The sequence below is a fragment of the Hetaerina americana genome, unplaced genomic scaffold (assembly GCF_022747635.1).
Source record: "Hetaerina americana unplaced genomic scaffold, ioHetAmer1.1.p SCAF_1, whole genome shotgun sequence".
Classification (NCBI taxonomy): domain Eukaryota; kingdom Metazoa; phylum Arthropoda; class Insecta; order Odonata; family Calopterygidae; genus Hetaerina; species Hetaerina americana.
In genome coordinates this window covers 7,445,008-7,470,832 of record NW_027286069.1, presented here as the reverse complement: position 1 = coordinate 7,470,832, position 25,825 = coordinate 7,445,008, and the positions used below count along the sequence as shown (strand labels likewise).

The 25,825-nt window shown below is 46.0% G+C and overlaps 1 protein-coding gene across 12 annotated transcripts in view; it reads left to right on the top strand.

Moving 5' to 3' along the window:
• The window catches only part of Mhc (myosin heavy chain), a 103,125-nt gene that overhangs the window by 58,452 nt on the left and 18,848 nt on the right, over positions 1 to 25,825 (top strand). For 11 of the 12 annotated variants that reach the window (XM_071585005.1, XM_071585036.1, XM_071585054.1 and 8 more), the window contains 3 exons: positions 4,391 to 4,527; positions 5,089 to 5,215; positions 11,484 to 11,693. In XM_071585005.1, the coding sequence (XP_071441106.1) occupies positions 4,391 to 4,527; positions 5,089 to 5,215; positions 11,484 to 11,693 (474 nt within the window). Of the gene's footprint in view, positions 1 to 1,907; positions 2,026 to 4,390; positions 4,528 to 5,088; positions 5,216 to 11,483; positions 11,694 to 25,825 lie in introns of all 12 variants that reach the window. The other variant, XM_071585062.1, reaches the window with a different exon arrangement.

The following is a 25,825-nucleotide window of genomic DNA, read 5'->3' as shown; positions in this document are numbered from 1 at the left end:
CCTCATCACACCTTACAGCGTGCCAAAAAATTATGCGCTCAAATGCTTCAGCAATAAAACAATATCCTCATAACCGTGTTGTCCATCGCGACCTCCGCAGCTATAAGATCCTGTCTCCAAAGGCTGTGTCTGGCGAAGATGACCCCAAGAAATGCTCTGAGATCATTCTGGATAATGTGGCCCTGGAAGCAGAACAGTACAGATTGGGTCACACGAAGGCACGTGATGTCATTTTGCCGGCGGAAGGTTTAAAAAAAACACCACAGTAATTCCCCGAAACCCATCTCCGTCGTCCAATGGCCCGGCCCGCATGCCGCCGCTACCTTCCCCCGAGACCGAGGTGATGATGCAAAGGTTTGGAGGTATAGTGGCGGGATGTGAGGTCCAAGGGCCGTCCTCACCAGCTAGGCGAGGTATCCCTCGATGAGCCGAGGGCCCTGGCCCGGCCAGCAGGCATCCCAGTGTACATATTCCCTACTTGTTCCGAAAGTTTAAGGCAGCCAAGTTTAGGCCCATTCAATTTCACTTCCCATGTCAGGTTTTGGCGAAATAAAATTGGAGATCCCGATCGAAATCAATAAATGACATTAATCGGTGCAGCAACTAAATTATGTTAATATATTAGACTTCCCTTCACTTATCTTTTTCAAATTCCGTTGAAAAGCTAAAAGAGATCTCCTTTCATTACCAAATTTTGACTGGCTATCACACTTTTGTGAGGAGCCATCTTATATTGCCATAACTTGTCTGTATAAATGTATGGGACAACCTTTCCTCGTGTAAAAATGTATATAGAAAAAAATCATGTACATGATGAGCCCCCACAAAAACCTTCCGTCAGCAGTGAGTTATAAATATGTGAATGTGATGTGTATTGTTTCTATGTGTCTTTGTTTATGTGAGTTACAACCCAATCTTTTCAAACCCATGATGTTAAATCCTAAATCTTTAGCAAGTTGAATGTTCCTCACCTGAACCCATCTTTTGATTGTAAACTATTCCTTTTGTACATATTGTTATTGAAATGATGTCCGTGATTGGCTGTGTTGACGTCATAACCTTTCTCCTTCATTCCGACCTGCCTCTCTCCCACCTTTCGACCATTTTGTCTCGACTTTCCAAGATCGTCAAATTCTAAACTCTCATTTATTCTCAGCTTCAATCACTTTGCCGTGGCATCCTGCAAAGTAAAAAAGGAAATGAAAGTCACAGTGGAATGATAATCAAGTATCACGGAGCATAGAGATTGCTTAAGGCTACGTTCAGGGTGTCACTCTTCGTAACTATCATTCATGCAGTAGATAAATCGTTGCAATTTTTAATTTTCAAGCTATCCCTGCCATCACTTCATTGAAAGTATAATTAGATACGACCTTAATTAATGTTTTGCTCAAATGTCAATTTGGGCATCCATAGTTGATGCCATTTGATAATTTATACGAATCTGCAGCATTATTAATACATTATCAAAATCGGTTTGATATTTAATTTATAGTAAATCGAGTGAAGCTTTTGCCAAGTTTAATGACTTACATTTGGAAAGATACTAATCTCGCTATAAAATTACAATGAATTTTGATTTCAACTGTGACCGCACAATATTCTTACTGGGAATATTTTCATTAAGAAGGGGAGTCAATTTTAGATGTCTGGCTTAATCGCTCGCCTTTGCGTTTGGGATTTACTCCAATGGTCGAAAAGGAATCAGCTCAACGTGACGGGAAAGTAACGGCAGTCATAACACCCTTCGCTGCAAACAACCGGCCCATCCTTCTCCTTCCCCCTCCCTCCCCCATTTGTCCCCATCCTTCGAATGGCCGTGAGCCAACACCACTCTCGGACTTGTGTCGTCGAAACGGTCCTTTGGTCAAATCAACCAAATGAATCAATCCGTTCCAACTCCGCAGCTACAAAATCCTGTGCGCACATCGCATCAAGGAAGACATGTCCATGGAACAGATTGCTGAAACCATTCTGGAGACCGTGAACTTGGAGCCAGAGCAATACAGAATGGGAAAAACAAAGGTACAGACAGATAGGGTTTGTCGTCATGGAGGTACACGACTGGGACACAAGATTATGAGAATGGCTCCGCGGGACAGCGTTACTAAAAAAGAGATGACAACCACTTTGCGTTGATCGCCTTTTTATCATAACAATTCGCAGCGATGCGCTTCTTTTATTTTTCAGATAATTCTTTAAAAAAAAAAATTTAGAATTTTGTTTGCATTAAGCAACATTCATGGCTTTACCAGTTTTGAAAGCTAAGGAATTGCACGAATTCAAATGTAGAGTTTAATAATCATGACATTTACCTAGACACGCAGACATTTCTAGACTAAGCATAAATATGAAAATGCACGGCATAGCTCGTTGCTCAAATTATTCGCCTCGTTGACCGCTTTTTGCTGCATCTCTAATGCTGAAAGTAGATCGCTTTACGTTTTGAATATTGCTGCCAAAAGTTGTTATATCCTCCGATCGAACTTTCATATAAAGCTGCCGTGAGGAGATTTACGCTGGCGTCGCTTTATTTACACGAGTTTTTCTTTAGTTTCCCCCTTAGCATTGCAGAGCACGTTCTGGTAAATGAAAAAATTACAAATAAAATTCACTCACTCGAAATAAAATTGATACACCAATGATATATTTCTCTCGCTTCGGAAACAAGCAAAAATGTTAAAAGACACCGTGAAAAATATTTGCATCCTTTAATGAATAATATAGCAATGGATCTATTCAAGTTTATATATTACATTTTTACAGTGTAATGCATTTGCTCCTTTTAAATGCGGCTTACCTTACATGGTTACATAGTATTTTTCCATTCTACATACTTTGCACGAAAATTTAATTCACGAGTCGGGTTTGCAAGAAATAAAACTTCATTTCAACCGAAATTACCGAGCGTGCTCTTTGGTACCTGCTTCAACTGAGAACATTAGTGCTTCCGAGGTCGGTTTCCTCGGTTCCAGCCTTAGGTGAAACCTGTTGAATAGTATTTGCGCCACACTCAACCTTGCTTTTGAGTCTACTAATACGATCAAACTCTGCAACAGCGCTCCTTCACATGCCATTAAGCAGCACATGTCCCCTTTGTGCCGAGCACACATTGGGAATCCCATCCCCCTTTCCCTACCCTTCTTTTCGACGGGGCTTCCTTCGCCAACAGCCCCTGTCATATGTGTCCGTGCCGTCAAATGTATTCGCATCCGCAGGAAGAGGTCAAAGTGCTGCTGCGCTGCCGCTGCTGCTATCTGCTGGTCTTCCTGCACATCACTCGAGGCAGAGGCGCAAAAGCGCTCTGCCTCGCCTCTCTGTGTGCTTGAACTCTCTCAAATATTCCATGTTTCACCTCATGTGAAATTAAAATACCCTCATCCTGCCTAACGAAATATATGTATTTATGTTGTAGATAAATTAGTGTATTTTCCAGCCCACAAGTAGCTCCCCTACATGTTTATCCAGCATGGATTAGTGACCTGCACTTCAAAGGAAATATCATTTGTTTGCAACCGTTTCCTTCATTTGCATCTTGAGAAATTATCCCTTGCTTGCTTTTCTTGCACGCTTGATTCTTGCAGCTCTGCCTTCCGTCTTGGGGGGCAAGCTGTTTCGAGTAATCATCGTTTTCGAGCGGAAAGCAATGCTTTGCTTTGCCTATGCTTAGCATTCGTCCGTCTACTTTTTGTGGATTCATTTAAATATACGATGGTGTTGTGTGAATATCATTACTAATCCATACTCGTCTTTGCGCCTGATTTTTCCTCGGACGACCTTAATTATAAATATATGAATGAGCACTCATTTTTTTTGGAGTGTAATCAATAAACCGCCATAGAATCACTAGGCGTGTCCGCTGATCGGAGTATCTTGCTTCTGGGAATATAATTTTTGTAACTCAAATGCCACCTCATTGGATGATACTGATTTAATATCTAAATAAACTCAATTTTATTCTTTTTTTATCTGCAATCTGTACGTCTTTCTTTGGAAAAAAACTTACGGGGAATTAAATTTTCTGGTTTATCATTAAATAAATGCCTCCATTAAAATAAAAAAGTCGTCTGAGATTTTTCTTTTTTAGTCCTCGTTTCGATGCGAGAGTCGCGATGATTTTTTTTTTCATTTTGAGAGCCAATGGGAAGCTCTTCTGACTTTGCTCTCTTCTTTCTCCTCCTCCCTCTCATTCCTGATCGATGCGATCGATTCATCCGTTCCCGCGTGCGAACGATCCCACACTTTCCCTCTCACCCACTCACAAATCCCCCCGCCCGTTATCCTCGACACGCCTTTGCACCCTCTCCGCTGGAAACCCTCCTCCTTTCCGTCCCACCATCCCGCAACCTTTGCCGTCGTGCGTCGTCGCCGATTCCTCGCGATCCAACAGGTGTTCTTCCGTGCCGGAATCTTGGGAACCATGGAAGAATTGCGTGACGAGCGTCTTGGAAAGATCATCTCCTGGATGCAGGCTTGGATCCGAGGTTACCTTACCCGCAAGGAATACAAGAGACTGCAAGACCAGAGGTGAGGGGGCAAAAGGGCTGATCTTTCCGTAATCAACCACTCGTAACTTTTTCCATATGCGAATGCCGGTGTGAGCAAATGATAGTGTTCTCTCTCCCTTCATTTTCTTTTAAAGAATTCTGCTCGATGTCGTCGGAAAATGAATATCAACTTGCTGCTTTTGTTTCATTACATCCAACCTAATTTTTTTTGAGAATTCACATTACGTATTATGATAGAATGTTAACTCTGTTTGATTATATTTCGATAGAAACCCAATCCACGCGATCAGCTGTTAATACTTGGTGCTTAACCTTTCATCTCAGCCGAACCTTCTCAAATATTCTTAATAGATTTCATATTTTATTGTAATTTAGCAACGATTCTGAAACTATGCCCGTTCCGTGCTTAAAACCATTTCTTTGAATGGAATAAATGTAAATCACTTCTAACATGGTATATGGAAAAATTTATGGATATGAATTGATGTTACGTGCTTATGTGTGTGGTGTCAGTGTCCGGTGTCTCGAGGAAGCTTCTTATCTCGACCCCTTCCCTCCGCCTCTCTTCTCTAACTCGCAGGATTGCCCTCCAAGTCGTACAGCGCAACCTCCGCAAGTACCTCCAGCTCCGCACATGGCCCTGGTGGAAGTTGTGGCAGAAGGTCAAGCCTCTTCTCAACGTCACCCGCGTGGAGGACGAGATGAAGGTGAGCTAGGGAATGTCGAAAGATAGCGTTTTTAAAATACTCGGAGGAAGGAGGTGAGGGCCAACGGGGAAGAGCTCTCATTTGGGAACTCTCTCTCCTCTCTCTCTCTCTCTCTCACTACATTTAGCCTTAAATTTAGATTCCCCGTCCATTTCACTTCGAGCCGCTCTTTGGCGCAAATAGCCCTCACCTGGTCGACGGAGGTGACGGCAGTGCGTTCACTTTACCTTCACCTACCGAGATGCGACAAGAAATACTTTTAAAACTCTTACACTCTCGAGAAACTTCTCGAGAAAAGTGAACTCGTAACTCACCTAAGGCTCTTGAAAGCACCTGTGCTTTGCTGTAATCATTAAATAAATTAAGAATAATGATGAGGCCCTAAGGTTTTAAAAAATTTATATAATGGCTCACAGTTCATTTAGCATTGTATTCCTATTGCACTTCCGCATTTGCCTAGCTCAATTTTTCTTGAAGAATTTGTTAACCCTTTATTTGAAAGGGACTTTAAATGTCCCCAAATATTGGAAAATAAAATTTAATATTAGTGAAAGGTTTGGATATTGAACAGTGAGTAATGAATAGTAAATTTAGAAGTCCATTGGTCGTGGGTTGACTAGCTGCTTCTCGAATTGAAAATTCTGTTGCTAATTTAAGATAAATCATCCTTGATTTTTAAAATTTATTTTACTACTCCATCCTTATCATAGTGTGAGCTTGAGTACCTCTGGAAATGGCCATTTGCTTCTCGAGTCATACTTTGGGATGATCTATCGCGCACTATATGATATAAAAATTAAACTTATGTTTTTTATTTTATAAAATCAGAATAAAATATAAAATACATATATATTTTCCCTTATTACTGGGCATGCGGAAGTGGAATGAAGCCAAATAATTTCTTGCGTTGAGAAATTTGTCTAGCAGCTGTGACCTGGTATTAGATCAAAATTTTGAATTATTCAGAAATACCTGTATATCACTTTGGTCTCTAAATTAGAGTAACGTGAGGAATATTCTACTCTATGAGCACTCCGAAACCATATGCCTAACGACACTTAACGGCAGATTTCTTCCTAAAATAAAACAACAATTTGACAAATGTGTTTCTTTATTGAACCTCTTACACTCTTTATACCACCTTGCAATACTTAACGCTTGCCACCTTAAGCCACATTGCATATATAGTTACAAGGCAACACATCCCCTTCAGGCAAACGGTTACCCACAACTTTCAGCTAAAGGTGGACTGAGCTATTAAGTGGACTGGAATATCGCCAAAAAAACCAAACAATATTTTTTCATGATGGAGCAATACTCTGGCTACACTTTTGAAAAATCGGGAAGAAGCCCTATGCACAGTCAAAATATTATTTTTATTAAAATGTTTGAGTGCCAAACACATCTTGGAGATGTCACGAGGGTAGCTCAAGCCGTGGTCACGAATCATGAGCTGAGGCGAAGGTGGCACAACCCCAGGTCGACCTTCGCCCCCTGTACGGTGACCCGCAAGAATTCCTAGAAGATTAAATGAGGGTTCGAGTTCTCCTAAATCCGGTCTCGCTATATTTCCCATTTAGCGTGGGACATCGCCCACGCACACCTGAAGAGCGAAAGCTTCCTCAACCGCTTCTAAAGATCCGGTTTCGCGAGATTCTGTCGCTTATCCGACACGCGTGATCGAGCACCCTTCGTGCTTTTACCATGCGAGCACCCGCCACCGAATTCCATTCCCCGTGTTTTTACCTGGTTGGTTGGACGTGGGAAGGAGGCCCTTTTTTAAGCAGGAGGGAGATGTAAAGAAGATCCCCGGGGGGGGGGGGGAGACTGTCCGCCACAGCTGACGCAAAGGAGAGGATCGGGTGGCGGTGCACGGCGGCGCCTTTGAGCGGAACGTCCTCGCGATTCCGGCGTATAATTTTTATTTTCATATTTTACGACCAGTATTTTCAACTTTTCACAAACAAAAAATAATGAAGACCGGAAGGGAAAGAGTAGGCGGTGACGGGCAAGGGTGGGTGAGCGGTGAAAAGACTGTGGGAGCAGGAAATTCCCGTTTAATTGCGTCCATTAGTATCCCTCTGCTTATGGAAGGCGGAGATGAGGGAATGATGTTGGGTGGGGAGAGGGAGGTGGGGAGAGGAAGGGGAGACCTCGGAAGTGGGAGGGAACTTAAGTTAAATGGAAAGGATTCGCAGTCTCACTCCTCCGCCGGTTGTGGGCTATGGTTTAAAATTATTTGAGGGGTGGCCGCGGAGACGGGAGGAGACGTAATACTGGTGTTTCCATGGCAAGGGGGATAGGAGTGGAAGAAGTGTAGAAGGGGGGGGGGCGATGAGGTGGAAACAGACGAGTTGAGGGTGCGGGAAGAGGAGGGGATCGAGTGCCCCTCCGCCGCTGGGAGACTGCTAATCCGATCCGCCTCCAAGAAGGGAGCGGAGTGCCCCGACGGGGGTCGCCGTCGGCGGGGTGGAAGGAAGGCCGCCGGGCGCGATTGCTCATGTGTGCGTGTGTTATTTCCGAATATGACAGAAGTGTCCAAAAATGTAACTACCTAGACTTGATGAAGAGGGGGGGATGGTGGGTGGCCTCTTTGGGAGCCGGTGGGGGGGGGGACCGGGAGAGGTGATACCTGGTTTGGGTGGGGGGACGCGTGTGGCTAAGGTGGTGGAAGGAGGCCGCTCTTGTAGTTTTCCCAGTTGGGGTCGTGATTAATCATCGAGAAATTCGTCTCAAAACGCGATGCTAAATTGAAATGGGATTGCTTGAGGGCCCCCGACCCCTTCGACCCAGTCGGGAGGCGGGTTGAGGCGGAGCGGTAGATAGGAAAAAGGCACTTTGCCCCGCCGCCACTTTGGGAATATCATATGGAGTAGATCGAGGAACCTGAACGCGAAAGGTTCAAACGATTCACAAAATTGGAGCAGTCGCCTGTAGAGATCACTCTAGGAGCGTTGCAAAAGTTGAAAATTCAAACTTGGTAGCGGTAACTTACATTTCCAAAGGAAACGGGACTCTAAAAATGAGGCATCCCTTCCAATGCTTTTAATCGGACGGGAACTCATCTTCACTCTGGGTTATCTCCTTCGTCTTAGGAGGAGATAAACCCGAAGTGAGGAGGAGCCCAGAGGAGAAATCTCCCGACGGAAATAACTCGGGGTGGAGATGCAGAAAATTACCGGGATGCGTATTTTCCCTTCTAAATTTTTTTCATTCGAAGCATTCATCCCTCCGCCGTTGAGTAAATTACCACTCAGCGAGGGATAGATGTGCTCTGATCTCGCACCTCTCAGCTCGAACTGCATAAGGGTCTTCAAACTCGAGGATTGGCTCGGGCGAGCGAGGATTCTGAGCCTCGTTAATCTTTGAACGGCTGAACGTTTTGGCGTCTCCCTCCACTTTGCGGGACACCTTCCTCCCCATCTCTCGGACCGCACGTTTTAGCGCGCGGTGTATTGAGTTACGGACTGGAACGGTTTAACGACTTTCGCGAATATTCGCCTCGGAGGCAGTGGGGGGCGGGGCGTTAGGAGGAGGAGGATGGGACGGGGAGGGAACGTTTGCGGGGAGAGGGCCTCCAGAGAGAGTGCAATGGAGGGAGGCGGGCCGGGATCTCGATGAGGAAGAGGCAGAGGGAGCGAGATGGCTGTCTTTCTGGGGGGGGGTCTAAGGAAGATCTAAGGGGGGGGGAAGGCTGACTCGTGCCCCCCTTATGAATTCTGGCGCCGCGGAGAAAGATGGTTGCGGTTGGTGAGTCACCGGGGGAAGGGGGGTTGGATCACGAACGCCCACCGCTCCGCCTCTTCGCTCCTCTTTCCGTCCTCCGTCCCCCATATCTCGTGTGGGGGAGGGGTCGCGCTTGGAAATTTGGGTGTGGGAAGACGGAAGTGGAGGTAGGAGATGGGTTTCGGAGAGGTTGGTCGTCAGGGTCCCCTTTAGCGGCTATAAAATGGGCTCCATCCAATTGTAACCTCCCGTAGGGTGCAAACACGCAAACTCATCATATTTACTTCAGGCTCAAAATATTGTGGAAAATATACTTTACTCCCATGTATTGCAGTAGATTTTCATATTCATGATCCAAAACTATCCAATCCGTACCAGAAAGGATCCATTGATTGTTTCATCATCAAAGGCTCATGATACTTGAGTAAAAAAAATATGAAACCTGAAGTCCTAATAAAGTTCGCATACCCTTGCTCAAAAATTGTTCCTTGAGACGATCGCTTACGGTCCCAGAATTCCCACAATCACTCGACTGAAATCTCTCAATTGATATTAATGGAAATTACGAAGAGTGGATATGTTTATGTAACCGAAAAATTAAGGGAATATCATATGGGTCCAACTGGTGGATGGTAAACAATAGGAGGATTGTTAAAAATAATATCACTTGAAAATTTAACTTGGGACGTTGAGCTATCTACAGTACTCCTAATTTTCTATTTTCACGCGCATTCATCGCATTAAATTTTTCTTGGGCATTAAAAGTATGTAATTGGCTAAGTTGGTCTCTGATAACCGAGTAAATATTTGAGAGAGTAAGTGATCGGGAAATAAAATAAATCATCACGGATCTCATTATTATTCCATTGCTGTTACTCGCTCATCTCTGCGAACGAGAGGGGTGGAACGGGATTGGTTAGCGGCGGCGGGCCATAAAAGGCACTTGAAGCGGTTTGGAGGGGTAGTCATTCTCCTCGACGGGCTCGAGATGCCCAAAACCGATACGTGTCTCCTCCGAGGCACGATCACCCGGGGGGCGGGGGTGCAAGAGGGGAGGAACGGGGACAGGAGGGGGAGATGACGGTGGGGCTTAAGGGATGTACGCTCGGAAAAGAGAGGGACGGACTGCGGTTAAAAAGGGGGAGGGGGACAAGTTTGGATTGGAGAAAGAGGAGGTCCCAGGTAGTTGAGGATTCCAAAAATATTCGTGGGACTGTTGCGTAGGAATGCGTGCGTGGCTGGGGAAATCACTCATGCAGGCGAGTTTGGGGAACCGAAATGAGGGACGAGGACGACCGGGGGGGAGGGGGGGTTGCGGAGGTGGGGAGGGTGCTCTCGACCAGGGGTATGGTGCGTTGGATGTGGGGCATTTCGTGGGGGAGGGGACGCCTACCTGAATGAGGGGCGGGAGGGGTGAAGGGCTTTTTGATATACCTGGCCCTCTCCCCCTCTCTCCTCGAGAGGAGACCAGTGGGTGGGGCGCGGCGTGTAGGGTGCGGGGGAAGGATGGCGTTTGGAGGGTCCGGAGGAGAGGAGTTGGGCCGGAGGAGTGGGGAGGGGCCTGCAGGATATCCCTTGGGACGCTCGCCTCCTCCAGAGGCAGTCTCCTTTCTTAGGCGCCCCGCGCGCAACCGATAGCCCCGAATACCTGCGGCCCTCTCTCTGTAGCGGAAGGAGCGGCGCTGCTCTCGGGATATCGGAATACCGTGCAGTTAAGACACCCGTCCGCCCCGGCAAGGAAGGAGTGAAGCTCTCGCACATAACGAATCGAACGCGCTCAGCAAGCACACATCACATCATCTCTCTCTCTCAAAACTCAACTCTCTTGCTAACATCAGCCACACGAAGGTTCCTAAGGGAGAGAGTGAAAACGCAATACACGAAGCGACTCCTCAATACCTACGTCCATCCACACACCCTGCAAAGCAAGTGGAGGAGACTTTCGCAACATCCCGTCCATAATTTTCCGGCTTTGGATTTGTTGTGTTTTGTTTTTTTGTTTGGTTTTTCGAAGTGATCCGTCCATTCACTACCACCGTCCACTACCGTAAAACGTCCACGAGGCCAAAGTTTCTACGAGAAGGCTCGAAACAAAACCCGAACTCTTCGTGTTAGTATTATTCGCTCACGATCACCCCCTCTTGAAACCGACGAGAGCCATTGCATTGACGAGGCCGGTCGGGAGGGGCTTCGCGACAAGAGTTCTATCTAAACCCCGTATCCACACACGTCAGGGCGTCCCTTAACTCCGATGGATCCCCCGGCAAAGACCAGCGGCAAGAGGAAGAAGTCCTCAGCCGCGTCGAAGGGTTCCTCCGTAGAGGACGACCCACCAAAGAGCGTGCTCGTGCTGGAGGAGGCCGTGGCCCCCCAGAAAGAGCCGGTGTCGTCGTCGTCTCCGCCAAAGACCCTGGAGGTCGCGGCGGAGCCGTCGGATCCTCCGGTGGTGGAGAATTCGACGGCTCCGGAGGAGGCGGCAGAGTTCTCCCCCAGGAGGCTTACCATGGCCGATTATGATGACCCCTGTGATTCCCCTCTGCAGAAACTCGAGGAGAAGGCCGCCAAGATGGAGGAAGCCTTCCTCAAGGAGGAGAAGATGAGGAAGGAGCTCGAGACGCTCGCCGCCAAGCTCAAGGATGAGAAGATTGCCCTTATGCAGCAACTCGAGGGCGAGAAGGGATCCATGGCCGACCAGGCTGAGAGGGCCGCCAAGTTGAACGCCCAGAAGGCCGACCTGGAGGCTCAGCTCAATGTGAGTACCAATGCACCTTTGATCCCCCAAATCAAAATCGAGCCCCGAGATTTGGTGTTCATCTTCACTCAGGTCGTTCTCTCGATCAGATCCTAAGTGTTGGACTGCGGAAATTATCCAAAAGTCATTTGCATGTGATTGAATTTCTTGGTCACATTCTACATTTCCTTTTTCCTCGTAACCCAAGCAATTGCTGAGGTGAAATGATTTACGCTATAAAATGTGGAAATGAACACCTCTCTCTCGGGATACCCACTAGTTTTAGTCTAGACCAGGCAGAAGGAGTTGTTTGCTATAGGATGCACGCCTATGTGAAATATTTGACGAAAGTCAGCGATAATCAGAGCTATAGATTTTTGTTTAATCGACGAGGTTAAAATCATGATGTCAAAGAATCTTCCAAGGATAAAGTAAAAATATAATGTTTAAAATGTTAATGATTTTAAAGAATTGTGAGATATCAAATAGTATTCTGAGATTTTGCCTGGCAGAGGAGCATTATCTTATGTTTTTTATTCAAAATTCCTCTTCATATTACTCCTTATTTTTATGGAACTACATTTTTAGCTGTTTTAGCCTCACGTGCGCTTGCCAAATCGAGATCCGGAAGAGCTTAGTTTCCGTCCAATGCTAATTTGATACGCTTTACCTTCGAATCTCAGCTGCCAGAGTTTACATTCATGGATAATTATATTTTATAATAATATTTCAAGTTTCAATTTGAATCTTTTATCCTGAAAAAGTCGCCTCGTTAAATAATTTTAAATTAATAGTTTTTGTTCATGAATTCGGTTTCTTATGAATTTATTTCCAGGATAGAATATATGTATTAACTGAAAAACCAGAAAAAAATACTTAAAATAGTTTTTCTTGGCTCAGTTCTTATACAGAATTGCGAATTATATTAAAAAGTCGCTTGTTTTTTTATTTTATTTTACCCAGTAATGGAATACGCGTGTTTTAATAGCTTCTAGAGAAAGCATTTCGTCGAGTCATGTTTCTGTTCTAGCCACGCAGGTGCTGCTAATTTTAGGGAAAATCCGCGTCAACGATGATCTAGTGATGTCATCAAATTTGATACATTTTGACTAGAAATGGCCTGGTTGTTCCAATTGGTTTAAGAAGTATAGTTGAAGAATTTGAAGCATGAATTAATGCTTTTAATAGAAATTTTGCTATGGTCGTCAGTGAGCACTTCATGTGCATTAGGAAGATGTAATAGTATAACGCATTCACTGCGAAAGGAGATTATGCTATATAGAAGACTCGAAACATGTTATTCAATATAGCTGTGATAAAATAAATATATATATATATATATATATATATATATATATATATATATATATATATATATATATATATATCAATGCATATAGACATTTATTTATTATGCAAAATAAAATTCGTTAGTTTCGTCTTTTATAAATCATCTTTTATGTAATATTATGAAAACTAATCCCCATAAATTCCTTCCCTTGGTACAGTTGAAGTTTATTTTCACAGATTTGTCAAATTTGACGCGGAAACTTCTCACTGAAGTCAATAATTTTCCATGTTAACATTGTCTCAAATATTTTTCTAACAAATAAACGCTCTATACTCTCCATAAATCGTGAATAATTATCAAAATATCTATATAATTGCTAATCAGAAATTAAAATCATAATTTTGTTTCTTCCGAATTAATTTCATTATGAGCTAAAGATAACAACGCCTGGGAGCTATATCAAATGTTAAAATGTTAAATAAGAAATTATTTTGCGTTCCCATTTCGAAAATTCCACTACGGAAAATTGAATGGCTCATAATATGTAAGAAATTTGCGCTTTTCCTCGCCACTTAAATTCTCTTTAAATTCCAAGAGTCAGGAAATGTATATTGTTTAAAATATTGGACAGTAAGCTTTTGATTCTATCATTAAGAAGAGCAAGGAACAATCTTTTGTGTCTTATGCTTAAGTTCAACAACATTTAGCTAAACTTGTTCGCTTCTGCATACATAGCAACGATTTCGGTGACCGGGAACCAACGTCTCCACCCTTAAAGAAGGAAGACTTTCCCCGGTACCCATGCCCATGCGGAATCTAATTTCGCCCGAGTGATCGTACAATCTAAAAGCGCAATTTCCTATTCCCCCCCACCCGACCACCCACCCCCTGAACGAGAGACCCCCCCCCCCCACCTTCTATCATCGTCATTCTCATTGTTCCCTTTCCTTCGCACCGACACCGTGTCTTTCAAGCCACCCTTCCCGTCATGCACCTCTCTTTCTCCGGAAGGATATTTTTTGTGCCCACAGCGGCGACCTCGTCTCTCCGCTTCCAAAGGAGCGAGTGATGTGCCCGTAAAACTATTAATGGGCCTCATTATTAATAACCGGTATCTGACCCCCTTCTCCTTCACATCTCCACCCCCTCTCTTCCCTCACCCCCTTTTCCCGCCCCACCACCGCCTCCTGTTCCCTGGGTGCTCCGTCATATTTCAACTCCCCTCCCCGGTGCTGGGGAAGGAGGAGGAGGTTTTAATCTACCCGGCACATCCGATCCCGGGTTCCCGCGAGCGTGGAGGGGGACCACCAGGGGGCCATCTCGCCAATTAACCCAGAGGGAAGTGGGTGAGAGCGTGGGGGAGGGGGCACGTTTCCCTCCCCTCGAATCTCCCGGCCTCAAGCGGGTCCTTCCATCCTCCTACCTTGGGCTCCGTCCCAACCGGCGACATTTTTCACCCTCGCTGATACTCGGATACCAGCTCCCTGACGTTCTGAGTCCTCTGCTTCTTCATCCTACGCGGAGGAACGTTTTCGGGCTGTCCCGGGCCTCTCTCGGACTCATCAACCCACTCCTGTCCCTCTAAACGAAAAGACTTCCTCTTCTCTCGTTCCGCAAAGAATATAAATCAAGTAGGATAGATAATATAATAATCCCATTTTATATTTTGAAGCGGCCCCTTATATCGGAATCAGTTTTTATATTAGTCAGTTAATGTCTGGGTATAACAAGACCATTACAGTTGTCTAGCCCTCGTGTAATTACCCCGGAATGAACAACCGTCCTATGCGGTAACATTTTATGGTAAAACTTAATCAAACGGAGTGGATTACGGGTAACATCAGGGCGCATCAATAAAATAGCCGATTGAGTCTGAGAAAGCCGGGAAGGAAACCCACAAATTTGCGTGAGCATTCGAAGTTTTACCAGTTTATAATTTACATGTACTTACCATACTTCTATAAGCATTTTGGCTCTTTAAAATCTCAGAGCAACTTCCCAGGGACTCGTTTCAAAGCTTTTTCCAACGGCGCGCGCCTAATAAAATAATAGTTGTCGCTGGAGCATTTTTTTACTTTCTGCACCGCTATAGTTGATCTAAAAGTAGGGTCACTTGGATTACATGCTTCCATTACCACAAGAGCGAATCTTTTCGCTGGGAAATGGACCGCCCGCCGTCACGCACGGAAGTTGCCAGGCATTCGACGTCCCGCGGTTACGTGAAAGTAACGTAGATTGCATAACCTCAAGGATGACTGAATTGTCATCCTTTCATTTTCCTGGCCGGAATTCGATTTGTGTTGGTCATTTAACAGAAAAAATGGTTCGGTTTTCGGCGCTTCTTGCACAATTTTCGGGGGATTCTTGTAGAGAAGAGTACCAAATCTCTCCCGCCTCCACTAGTCATATCATCGGACTTAGCCTGCGCGCACTCGAAAACCATATTCGCCAAGTGCGCGAGTACTCTCATCCCAAAGTACCAATTCAGTCTTTACGAATAATTGAGCATTCCCATGTCTTCCCAAATTATTATTTCCCTCTGAAATCACTCCATAGACTACCTTCGGAGGTACCATCACTTTGAAGCTTTCCGTCCACTACATTACCGTTGTTTCAGATGCTCTTATCGGATGCTTATATCAGCATTCACTCCCAATTCGCCCACCCCAATTATATCATCCTTTAGTACGCCCGGGCTCGCTTTGTGACTTTCGGACGAGGGACACAGCAGCAACGCACGTGCGAGCCGTGGGGCTCTCAAACTCATTCCTCCCTCGCGAGCTCCCTCCCACTTCGTGAAATTCCTCCTCTCTGCTCCTCCCGAAAGCCCTTCCTTCCCAGCCTCTCTTTTGCTGGAAGCGCTTTTTGCCCGTGCTCTATCCTCTTTCCTCCGCCCGCGACTGAGGACCCTCTCCACTCCCTCCCCCTCCTCCACGAGCCCCCTCCATCACCCCCCTCTTCTCCAGCGGCAGCCTCCTACCCCCTTCCACCCCCCCCGCCCTGGTGTTAGAGACTCCAGTTATTTCAGGAACACCGCATCCATTTCACCCCACGCTCTCCCTCCTCCGACTCAATATTCCTTCATATATCTCCCTCTCCCACTTCCCCTCCCCCTGGATCAACTCACGACGCACGAAATATCGTTAGCGTGTCATCTTCTCTTCCAAACTTCCTTCTTTCTCTCGACTCATCGTCAAAAGACCAAGAAAAATACGTATACTTTGTCTTTCTTATCATCTTTCCGATTGCAATTCAACCCGAAGAATATTAAAGCACATAGAAAAAGTCGGAGTGAGATAAACAAGAGGTTTATTATGCAGGAGGGAGGAAAATCCGCTTGATCATTGAGAGATTGCCAAACGTAGTTTTGGAGAACAAAAACATCATTCAGGAATATTTCCAACCCACAACCCCCCCCGGTCTCCCTCCCTCTTCCGCTCTTCGCTCCTCTCAGCGCCAAGTGTTTCCCATCTCGCGTTTTATTCTCCCCATTTTCTCTCCGGACACCCCGTCGTGGTTTTGCGTGACACTGGGGAGTAAGGAGGGAAAGGAGATGCCATGAGATTGTTTCGTCTTCATCGGATTGGAACAACTCCCCTTGTCCGCCATCCCTTTCTCCCCCTGCGACACGTTGCGGCCCTTGATTTGAAGTTTATTTTGGGGACGGTGGGGATTGGGTACGAAACCCTAAGGGGGGATTTCTCATTCCTTTTGAGGGAACGGTTACAGCAATTGTGGTTCAGCGCTCTCGGTCTAGAGCGTTACACTCTCCTCACACCCTGCGACGAACGCAAGTATCCCTTCTGGTTTTCATACATTCAGCTCCTTGTGTTTTTGACAAAGTGTTACAATGTTTCCTGAGAATGTAGCTTAACTTTTTGTTGTGAATTACGCTCTTGGAAAACGCCAGGGAAATACGCGATGCAGCAGATTTTCAATGATTCCTTTACCAAATAATTTAACTTGAATTAAATATTTTGAAAATAATACAGCTCTGTCGAATCTGACAAGAGTGCTATCAGCTGACAATCATCTCAGTTTATCTGCCATAAGTTAAGCCAAGATATAAAACTATATTCAAATATCATCGTCAAATGGGCTGACTATCTAACGCAATCTCATCCAGTGCAAATTTTATTAATTTTAACTCTTTTACGCGTCAAAGATTACATTTAATAATTTTTCTAATGAATAAAAGAAGCGGAATTTAAAGGAAAGGGCGAAAAAAAAGAAAACGCTGTCACGTGTAAGTACGGTTCGTCAGTCCACGGATCCGAGCTCCAACCCCATGAAGATAAGCGAGCATCTCTCTGCCCCACCTCCCCGAAATGCCACCCCTCATTCCTCTTGCTCCCCATCCCCTTTCTTCCTCTGCCCCCCTTCCCATTCCTCCCTCCCCATCCTCCTCCCACCGCCCCACTCTTCCGTCCTCCTGTTTCCTAAAATAGTCGGCGAGGAATCATCGCACCTGCCCTTCTTCATTTTTCCCGTCTAATGGTTGAACCCAGTCGCGGGAGCCAGTCCAGCTAGGCTCCGCCGCCCACTTCACCCACGGTAACCAGCAGAAGCCCACTTCCTCCCTCCCCCGCCCTCGAACCCCCCCTTCCCCTTATCTCAGCCACACGCCCTCCCTCGCCCCTCTCCCCTCCCCCAACCTTTGCAGAAAACCTTTCCGCACTCATTATCTACCCCCTCCACTCTTTTCCTCCGCAAACTTCCCCACTTTCTAGGCTTGCACTAGACAAGAACGCGAATCGCCGTCCCTTACTTCTCCCTAAAAAACTCTCTCGCCCTTCATTCTCTCCACTCATCCCTTGGAAATAATATGTATGTATATACGAGGGTCATCCGGAAAGTAGTACCCGTTCGTGCCGCATGAAGTGCTGACGACGCGAGTAGCCGCTGGACGAGGTCAGATAGCTTCAGTGGCTTGTCTGCCTTCTCTGAGCCAAGTTGCGTGACGCTAGCATTGCCTGTGTTGTTTCTGTGATTGTTTACAATGTTTAAAAAAATTGAGAACGCCGCCAGCTGTGAAGTGAGGGCAGTGATTAAATTCCTCAATGCAAGAAACGTTCGCCCATGTGATATTCATCGCCAATTAAAGGAGGTGTATGGAGACAATGTAATGGACGAGTCGTCTGTTCGGCGGTGGTGTCGCAACTTCAACATGGGGAGGGGGAACACACACGACGATGAGCGTTCGGAGAGACCGTCTGTCATTACAGACCAACTGGTGAGCTCAGTTGACGAATTCGTGAGGAACGATCGGCGCGTCACAATTGATGACATCTGTGAGCATTTTCCCAATGTTTCTCGAACAATTGTTCATGAAATTGTTAAACACCATCTGCATTATGCAAAAATTTGTGCAAGATGGGTCCCTCGCGTATCTCAATGAGCTGGCGGCGAAGGACTATGCAGCAGGAATACAGAAACTTGTCACACGTTATGACAAATGCCTTAATTTGCTTGGAGATTATGTTGAGAAGTAGTTTAAAGTATCCTCTTTCAAATAAAATTTTTTATGTTTGTTAATATTTACTTTTGTGTCTTTATTTCACGAACGGGTACTACTCTCCGGATGACCCTCGTAAAACCCTTCGCTGCGACGACTTCGGGGATGACTTGACTTTACGCACCGATCGAATTATTTTGTCTCCGCGAGGGTTGCATGCAGCAGCAGTCCCCGTGGAGTCCGCCCATTTCAGGGTATTCTGGCATGGGGCGAGGGGCGGTGGGGAAGAGGGGTCTCGAAGAGGCGTGCGTCGAGGGCGTGGGGCTGGGAAGGGGCGGGGGCGCACGGAATTAGCACGGCGGCGAGCGAGAGCGCGGATCCGCCCTCCTCTCGCCAGCACGCTCGCCACCCTCCCCACCCGCCGCCCCCGTGCCGCGTATCATCTCTGGGGAGGGGGAGGGAGAGGGGGTTGCGGAGCGGGAGGGAGGAAGCAGGCGCGCGTATCCCCCTCCTCGCATGCATTCCTCACGGGTATCGGCTTCCTTCCCTCCCTCCCCATCGGGATGCAGTCGCATCGCCGCCGGAGGAAGGAGGAGGCCGGTGCATCCCAGCGAACGCCATCTTTACATCCGCTGGGGTTATCGCGGTGGTGCATTTTATTCTTGAACACAACCTTTATCTCCTCTCTTTCCACTAAATACCATCAGATTGGTCGGGAGAAGAAACTATTAAGCAATAAAGATAGAACCAAACCGCACAAAATATTCAAAATTGACATACGTGCCATTTGTTACGCTTCATGAAGCGTTTATTTGGATGCTTACCTTGGGCTAAAAGTACCTCACGAAATTAGCGAAGGTTAGCATTGTATAACAGCTCTGTATTATTCACTTTTTATTTCTTTTTGTTACAATTCACGTACATTTCTATCATATATTCTCTGGCAGAGTATGATGAAAAAACCGAATTATTCATGGCTAGTGAGTAATGTCTGCTGAAACTGTTTATTCTATGACTATTTTGTGCATAAATTCGGTTTTTCTCATCGTTTGAATATTGAAAACATAATATATAATGGCTTCGCTAATTTTTATTGCCACATATATCCAATATAGCATAGTAATGATCTTTAGATGTAATTCAAATATATGCTTTAACTATTTCGTATGGCATTTCGGAACGAACCGACTTAATTGCTATTTAGTGCAGAGGAGCGTTAGAGCAGACGATTTCTCCTAGCAGATTTAAGCCCTCGCCAGTTTCCCTTGCCCTATACCTATGAGATATGTATTCTTCGCTCGTATCGTATCAAAATTCTCGGCTTCCCTATCTATGGCGCCTCACTCCCCTGCAATTTCAGCGTGCTTTTAAAGAGTGAATCATTCCCCTCCTGATATTTAATTGAAGTCTACCCGGAGTTTGCATTACGAAATTATGGAGTGAAATTCAGTTCGGTGACGTTTATGACCAGAACTTCGAATACTATATTAAAGAACGCAAGACTCTTCCAAGATTATTCATCTTCTTCCAAAATCACCTTTCATTTCTGGTTTAAAAATAATTTTGCAATTGGTCGTGAATCTCGATAGAAAATTCTTGTGTTCATGCGAGTGATAGCTTGAAATGAATCCTTAAAGCAATTTCAGTCCTCGAAAGAGTACCGGTAACATTCTTGGAGTGAATTAAGTGATTAATATAATGAATGATAGAAAGAAATGAACCTTAAATACCCACCGAATGACCAAACTTTATTTCTTTTTTCACTGCCCGCATATCACAAGTTTCTGAGTCGGAACTTCCTACCGGTCTTTCTCTAAATCTTGTTTTCACTGTTACGGTTTGCCGCTTTCTCAATTGTAATTATGCCATCCTCCTCTTGACGTGGGAAAGCGACAGAATCTTTGAAGTAATTTTGATACATTCGTCCGTTTACCCAATCAAATTCAACTTAAGAATTCTGATGATGTTCAAGTTCTACCCCTATCACCCCATTCGTTCAAAACGTTGATATTAGGCGTAATATAGCGAATATTTCAAATTAATAATGAGACGTTTGAAGTAAAAGGAACCAATTCACTCATGACTTGGCTAAATAAATTTAATTGTTTTTCCCCTAAATATGGAAGAAAGATGGCACTAATCTATCAAGATTAAGATATGGATGTTTTATCGTCAATACAAATCTCATTAGAAAGTATTTTGGAATACAAGAGCGTCGGAAAGAAAGAAAAAAATACTTGAAGGCGTGACTGGATGGAGTGGGGGAGGGTTGGTTGTGGGCAATGCATCGCCTCCTCCGACATCTCCTGGCTATGGAAACTGGAAAGGGGTGAGCGGGGAAATAATGACGGAGATGCGAGGCGGTTACTCGCTCGCCACCGGGAAGCAACTAACCGGTATTGGATTATTCCCAGGGGTAGGGAAGGCTGAACGCGGGCTCGCTTGCCACCCCTGAGGCAACGGAATCGAAAGCCAGAGGTGGCAGAGAGGAGGAACAGCTCCCGGAAAGTTTAAAGGGGGAGGGGGTAGAAACGTAGGGGATTGGAGGAAATCTGTTACTAACGCGGAGGAGAGGAGGAAGGGGAAAGTTTTCCGGGAAGGAGAGCTCTTTTTATTTTTTTGTTGACTCTGCCGTCCGCGCGCCTCTCCCCCGAGAGCCCGAGATAGTCGAAGCCGTAAAGTAGACAGCGTGCAGTTTACGTATTCCTTTGGATGCGCAAGTCCTCTGTTCTTTTTTCCCCACCGCCCGCCCACAACACGAGGATCCTCCCGGCCGCCGTGCCGCCGACTCCGCGCCGCGCCTTGCGACCGCGACCTCATCATCCTTCCTTCTCATCTTCCAAAACACTCTCCCGCCCTCCCACCACCCCCGGACTCCACCTCCTCCGAACCCCCGCGACCCCGTTGTACCCACACACACACAAGCTATCCTTCCCCCCCTCCCCCCTTCCCATCTCTCGCGATGAATCGGGTCCGGAAATATTCTCCGCGACCCAAAAATATGAACGTGCGTGGGGGAAAGGAGGGGCCTTGAGGGAGGATGGGGAGCCAGGAGGTGAAAAAAAAGACAGAACATGCTGGGTGGGAGGTATTGGGTGTGGTGAGAGGGGTCGGGAGAAGTACGGCGTCGGAGGCGGTGTAAGGGGGAGGGGGTCGGTGGCGGTGGAAGAGGAGAGGGTCCCTTAAAGAGTTAAAGACGTGGCTTGGGGCGGTGGACGGATGGCGGAGAGGGGGGATTGAGGGAGAGAATTGAAAGGAGGGTGAGGAAGAATGGGTCTGGGAACCGTGACTGAGTGAGAAGTGATATTTTACACCGTAAAAGGCGGAGGGGTGGGGCCAGGGAAAGGAGAGGGAAGGGAGCGGTGGGTTTGAACCTCTCCACCCTTTTCCTCCCTACGAGACATTCCTTCCTCCCCTGTTCCCTCACTTCTTTCTCATCCCTAAATCTGCCGCCTCCTCTGCAAAGTCTGCAGACGGGAATCCACCCTCTCCACTCCCCTCTCGCTTCCCTCCGCTCTGAGAAAGCCCTCAGGAAAGTAGGAGTTCACGTCCAGAAAGATAATGCGCATTCATTTATGCATCGAAACAAATAGCTGCGTTGTATTTGTGGAAAATTGGCTTTCCAGGAATATCTTTCCCTGTGGTGTGTGTCTGTTTGAAAGTTATCTTATTTCTCGTATTTCATACTTGCCTAAGGCCTCATGTTTTTCCATTGAGCCTAAAATATTGCGACTAAATGATTTCTTTCATTCTTGGACCCTGGAAAAGTAACATTTAGGCAGCTACAATGGCCTATTACATTTCTCCAGGGTTATGTTATTCGTGTTTTTGATGTCTTTTGAGATAAACAATTTTTATAATCCCATATACGCATCAAGGAGAAATTAGCTTTCTTATTGAAATCAGAAACTATTATTTTTCCAATAAACATATTTCTTCTTTGAATCGTGAATAAACACCGATGCATAATCTTTATGTTTCAAGCAAAAGGAAATGAATTTAGGTGCTCGAGAATCAGAGTACTTTAGAATTAGTATTCATATTCGGAATCCTTTGCGCGAAATACAAAACCACATCTCTCTCTCCACGAATAATTCTTTGACTCGTAGTTTCCAATTCAGTGACTTAGGAAAAGGCAATGTCAGCGTTCCCCGTGGATGTCAGGCGGTAATATTTATTAGTTTTCTTAGGAGTATTCTTCCCCTCGTTTTCCTCTCTTTTTCTTTCCCGACCAACAAAAAAAACACGTGTTCCCCTCCCCTCCGTGTTGATGATTCCTCCCGAATCTTCCAGGAGAGTCGCCCAATAGTGTCCCAGGATCCCATGGAAGGTGACGAGGGAGGGGATGAGGGCTTAAAGGGGTGGCGGAGGGGAGTGGTTGGTGCTTGTGGGCGGTGGCGGAGGAGGATGGGATATCAGGGGTCGTTCTGTGAGTGGGCGATCAGGGAAGCCCAATGGCGGAGATGGGCCTTTTGGTGGGGAAGGAGGTGGGGGCGGGCGAGGGTTTTGGAGCGAATGGGGGGGGGGAATGGGGGGGTGGAGGGGGTTTCATTGGTAGAGGTGAAGAAGAGAGAGAGAGAGAGAGGGGTCCAGGGGTCGTTTTTGAGGGGCGGGTCGCTTCGGTGGCGCCTCTTCGCGGTTATAAGCAGCGGATCGTTGCGGACGGATAGGCACTCGTTCGGCGTGGTCGCATTGGTGCTTGCGTGAGTGGGTGTTTGTGTGTGCGTGTGTGACTGGGCCAGTCCAAATAAGGGTTCCCGCAAGGAAGAGACGAAGCGCCATGGGTTCTCTCACGATGGACCCTCTCCTGATTCTCCAGGTACGAAGGAGACGCTAGTGCGACGCTTGGGGACACTTAACCATAACCACGTGATACAGATAAATGCATGTATATATAAATATATACAGGTGTATGCGTTAATATATGGATTAATATGCTCATATATGTGCGTGTGTCTCCTGTCTCCATCTGTCATCCGCGGAGGTTTCGTTCTCTCGCCCGTTACATTTTCCGCTCGCTCTTCGCTGTCAGTGGAGAACTAAATAACCCCTCTAGGGGAGACAGCGTCGTCTCGTGTTCCAAGTGACGTGGAATGCTGTTTCGTTAACCGGATTAATTACTTCCGGCGGTGCGTGATTGGAATTTTGTTCATAACGTCAGTTCCAATGGAGATGAGACATTCCGAACCCAGAGGCTAAACTCCAAGAGGTGCCAGTTTTCTTACAAGTAATAGTGTGGTCGCCGCTTGAATGTCAGTGGAAATTTATTAAAGTGCAGTTATGCTCGTTGAATAGAACGTAAAACTCGTGGAATTTATTAAAAATTGGGCCGGTGAAGGTTCCCAGTTTCACTCTCATGTTAAAGTCGTGTTTTATCCTCATTTTCCCCAACTAATGCTTTCAGTACCGGTTGTGGAAAATCGTCCGTGCAGAGGAAAACGACCGACGCAGTGCTTTTTGTCGGAGGCATTAAAGTAAAAACCATCTCGTTCTTTGTCTCAGGTGAACACCAAGTAGTTTTATCATCTAGTACATTAAATATAAGGCAAGGAAATTTCGTCTTTCGCCGCAGAGGTGGATTATGTGAATTCCTGGGTTTTATTCGGATACCATCCGCATTTTTCATCGTTCGTTGGGGTTTTGACAGCCATGGAAAGATTTTCCATTGAGAGGAAGGTGGACAGCAGTATCGGAGGGGATAGTTTTTCGCATATCACATGATGGGGGAGAAAGCAGACGGGCGGGCGCTGGGAAGGTCTGGATTATTTTAGTATTTGGGCTATGGAGCGATGGGATCAAATTGAGACTCGTTTGGAGACCCTCGCGGATCCACGTGCGAAAAAGGTGTCCCGCTCTGCTTGCCAAGTATGAAGTTAATCCCTCATTAATGTGATCATATTCCTCGGAATTCTCCCAAAAGTGACGCCATCGGTCGATTCTTTCCTTCCTCATTATGTGCTGTAACCGGTGCTGGATATTTGACCGCACTGAGTACCTACCTTGGAAGTACAGCAAAATCACGCTCCCCTATCTCCGAACTCAGCGATGAGCAGGGATCTTTGCTTATTAATATTCCGCAGATCGTCAATTCGATATAGTTTCAGCCTTGCGTACCAATGCTATTTTTTCATCCAGATATTATTTTTGCGATGAAATTCGCAAATATTTGCCTTGGTCCTTTTCATAGAGCCAACATTTTGGGTACGAGGTATTTTTCAAGGTGTCACACCGTGTCCCAAAATCGCAGGATGTGAATTTTTCGCATTCCACGGCATCACCTTGGGATGTATCATCTCTTACGTCTCATTGGTGTCCTCCAGTCAGCGTCATAATCCTATTTTTGGGTACTCCATATCCAAGGTCTAAAATTAGTATTCACAAAGGTGGGTGGGATATGCTTAAGGGATGTAACGTGACCAGAAAGTAAGGTCCCCGCGATCGTGTCTACGTTCTTTTTTTGTGTAGCAAAGCGACCACATTTATCGTAAGTGGTATTTTTTAATAACTCCACGAGACGGCGCTTAACACATTGCCACGTTTATTTTTAGCGCTTTCCCTAAATCTCACGTTCCGAGTGCGCCTTAGCGTCCTAAAAAACCTGCGCTGAGGCGTCGGCCGCTCTCGTCTCCGGATATTCCTTCCACGCACCCCCTCCCCCCCTCTTCCTGCCTCCGCCCTCTTCCCCCTCCCCCCCTCATGTGAAACTCCACGCAAGCAAGGGTAAGTAGTACCCTTCCCGCCTCGCTCCACTACCTCTTCCTCGCGCCCGTTCTTTCTTTTATTCCGCCCTGCGCAGGAAAAACAAAAAAAAACGGCTTCTATTAATTCATGGTATTTTACCTATTCATGCACCAAATCGTGGTCTTATTCAATGCCGAATGAAAGTTTTATTTTTTGAAATTTGGACGAAATGGTGTTCTATGTTGAGGTGATATCCGCGGTTCGTTTTCCCATCGTCGGAATATCCGCTTCATCCCCTTCACGATCGAGAGACAAAAACTTGATCTTCCCCTATTTCGGCAGAGCCGCATTTAAGAAAGAAGACATGTTTTTTTATTTAATAGGATGAATACCTTAGGAATCCGTTAATTACCAGAAACTAAGCCTGATGTGCCATATATAAGAAATCATCACCTTGAATCCGTAGGACTAATTTTCAACGGGGGTACGAAAGCATGAGAGAAGTTTTTTTGTGTTTCTTCCGAGTGGATGTCGAGAAATACGCGAGGGTCCTGACGCGTGCTCGCAGGGTTTAGGCAGGGGTGGCCGTTAGTGCCGGCCCTCGCCACGTGTCCTGTCGGGGGCCGGCGCGGATTCCTTCGTCTCGCGCCTACTTGTAAGGAGGTGGAAAAAAGACACGCGAGCGACTTCCCTTTCACCCTTGCCCTGTCGGGGGATTTTCGTCGT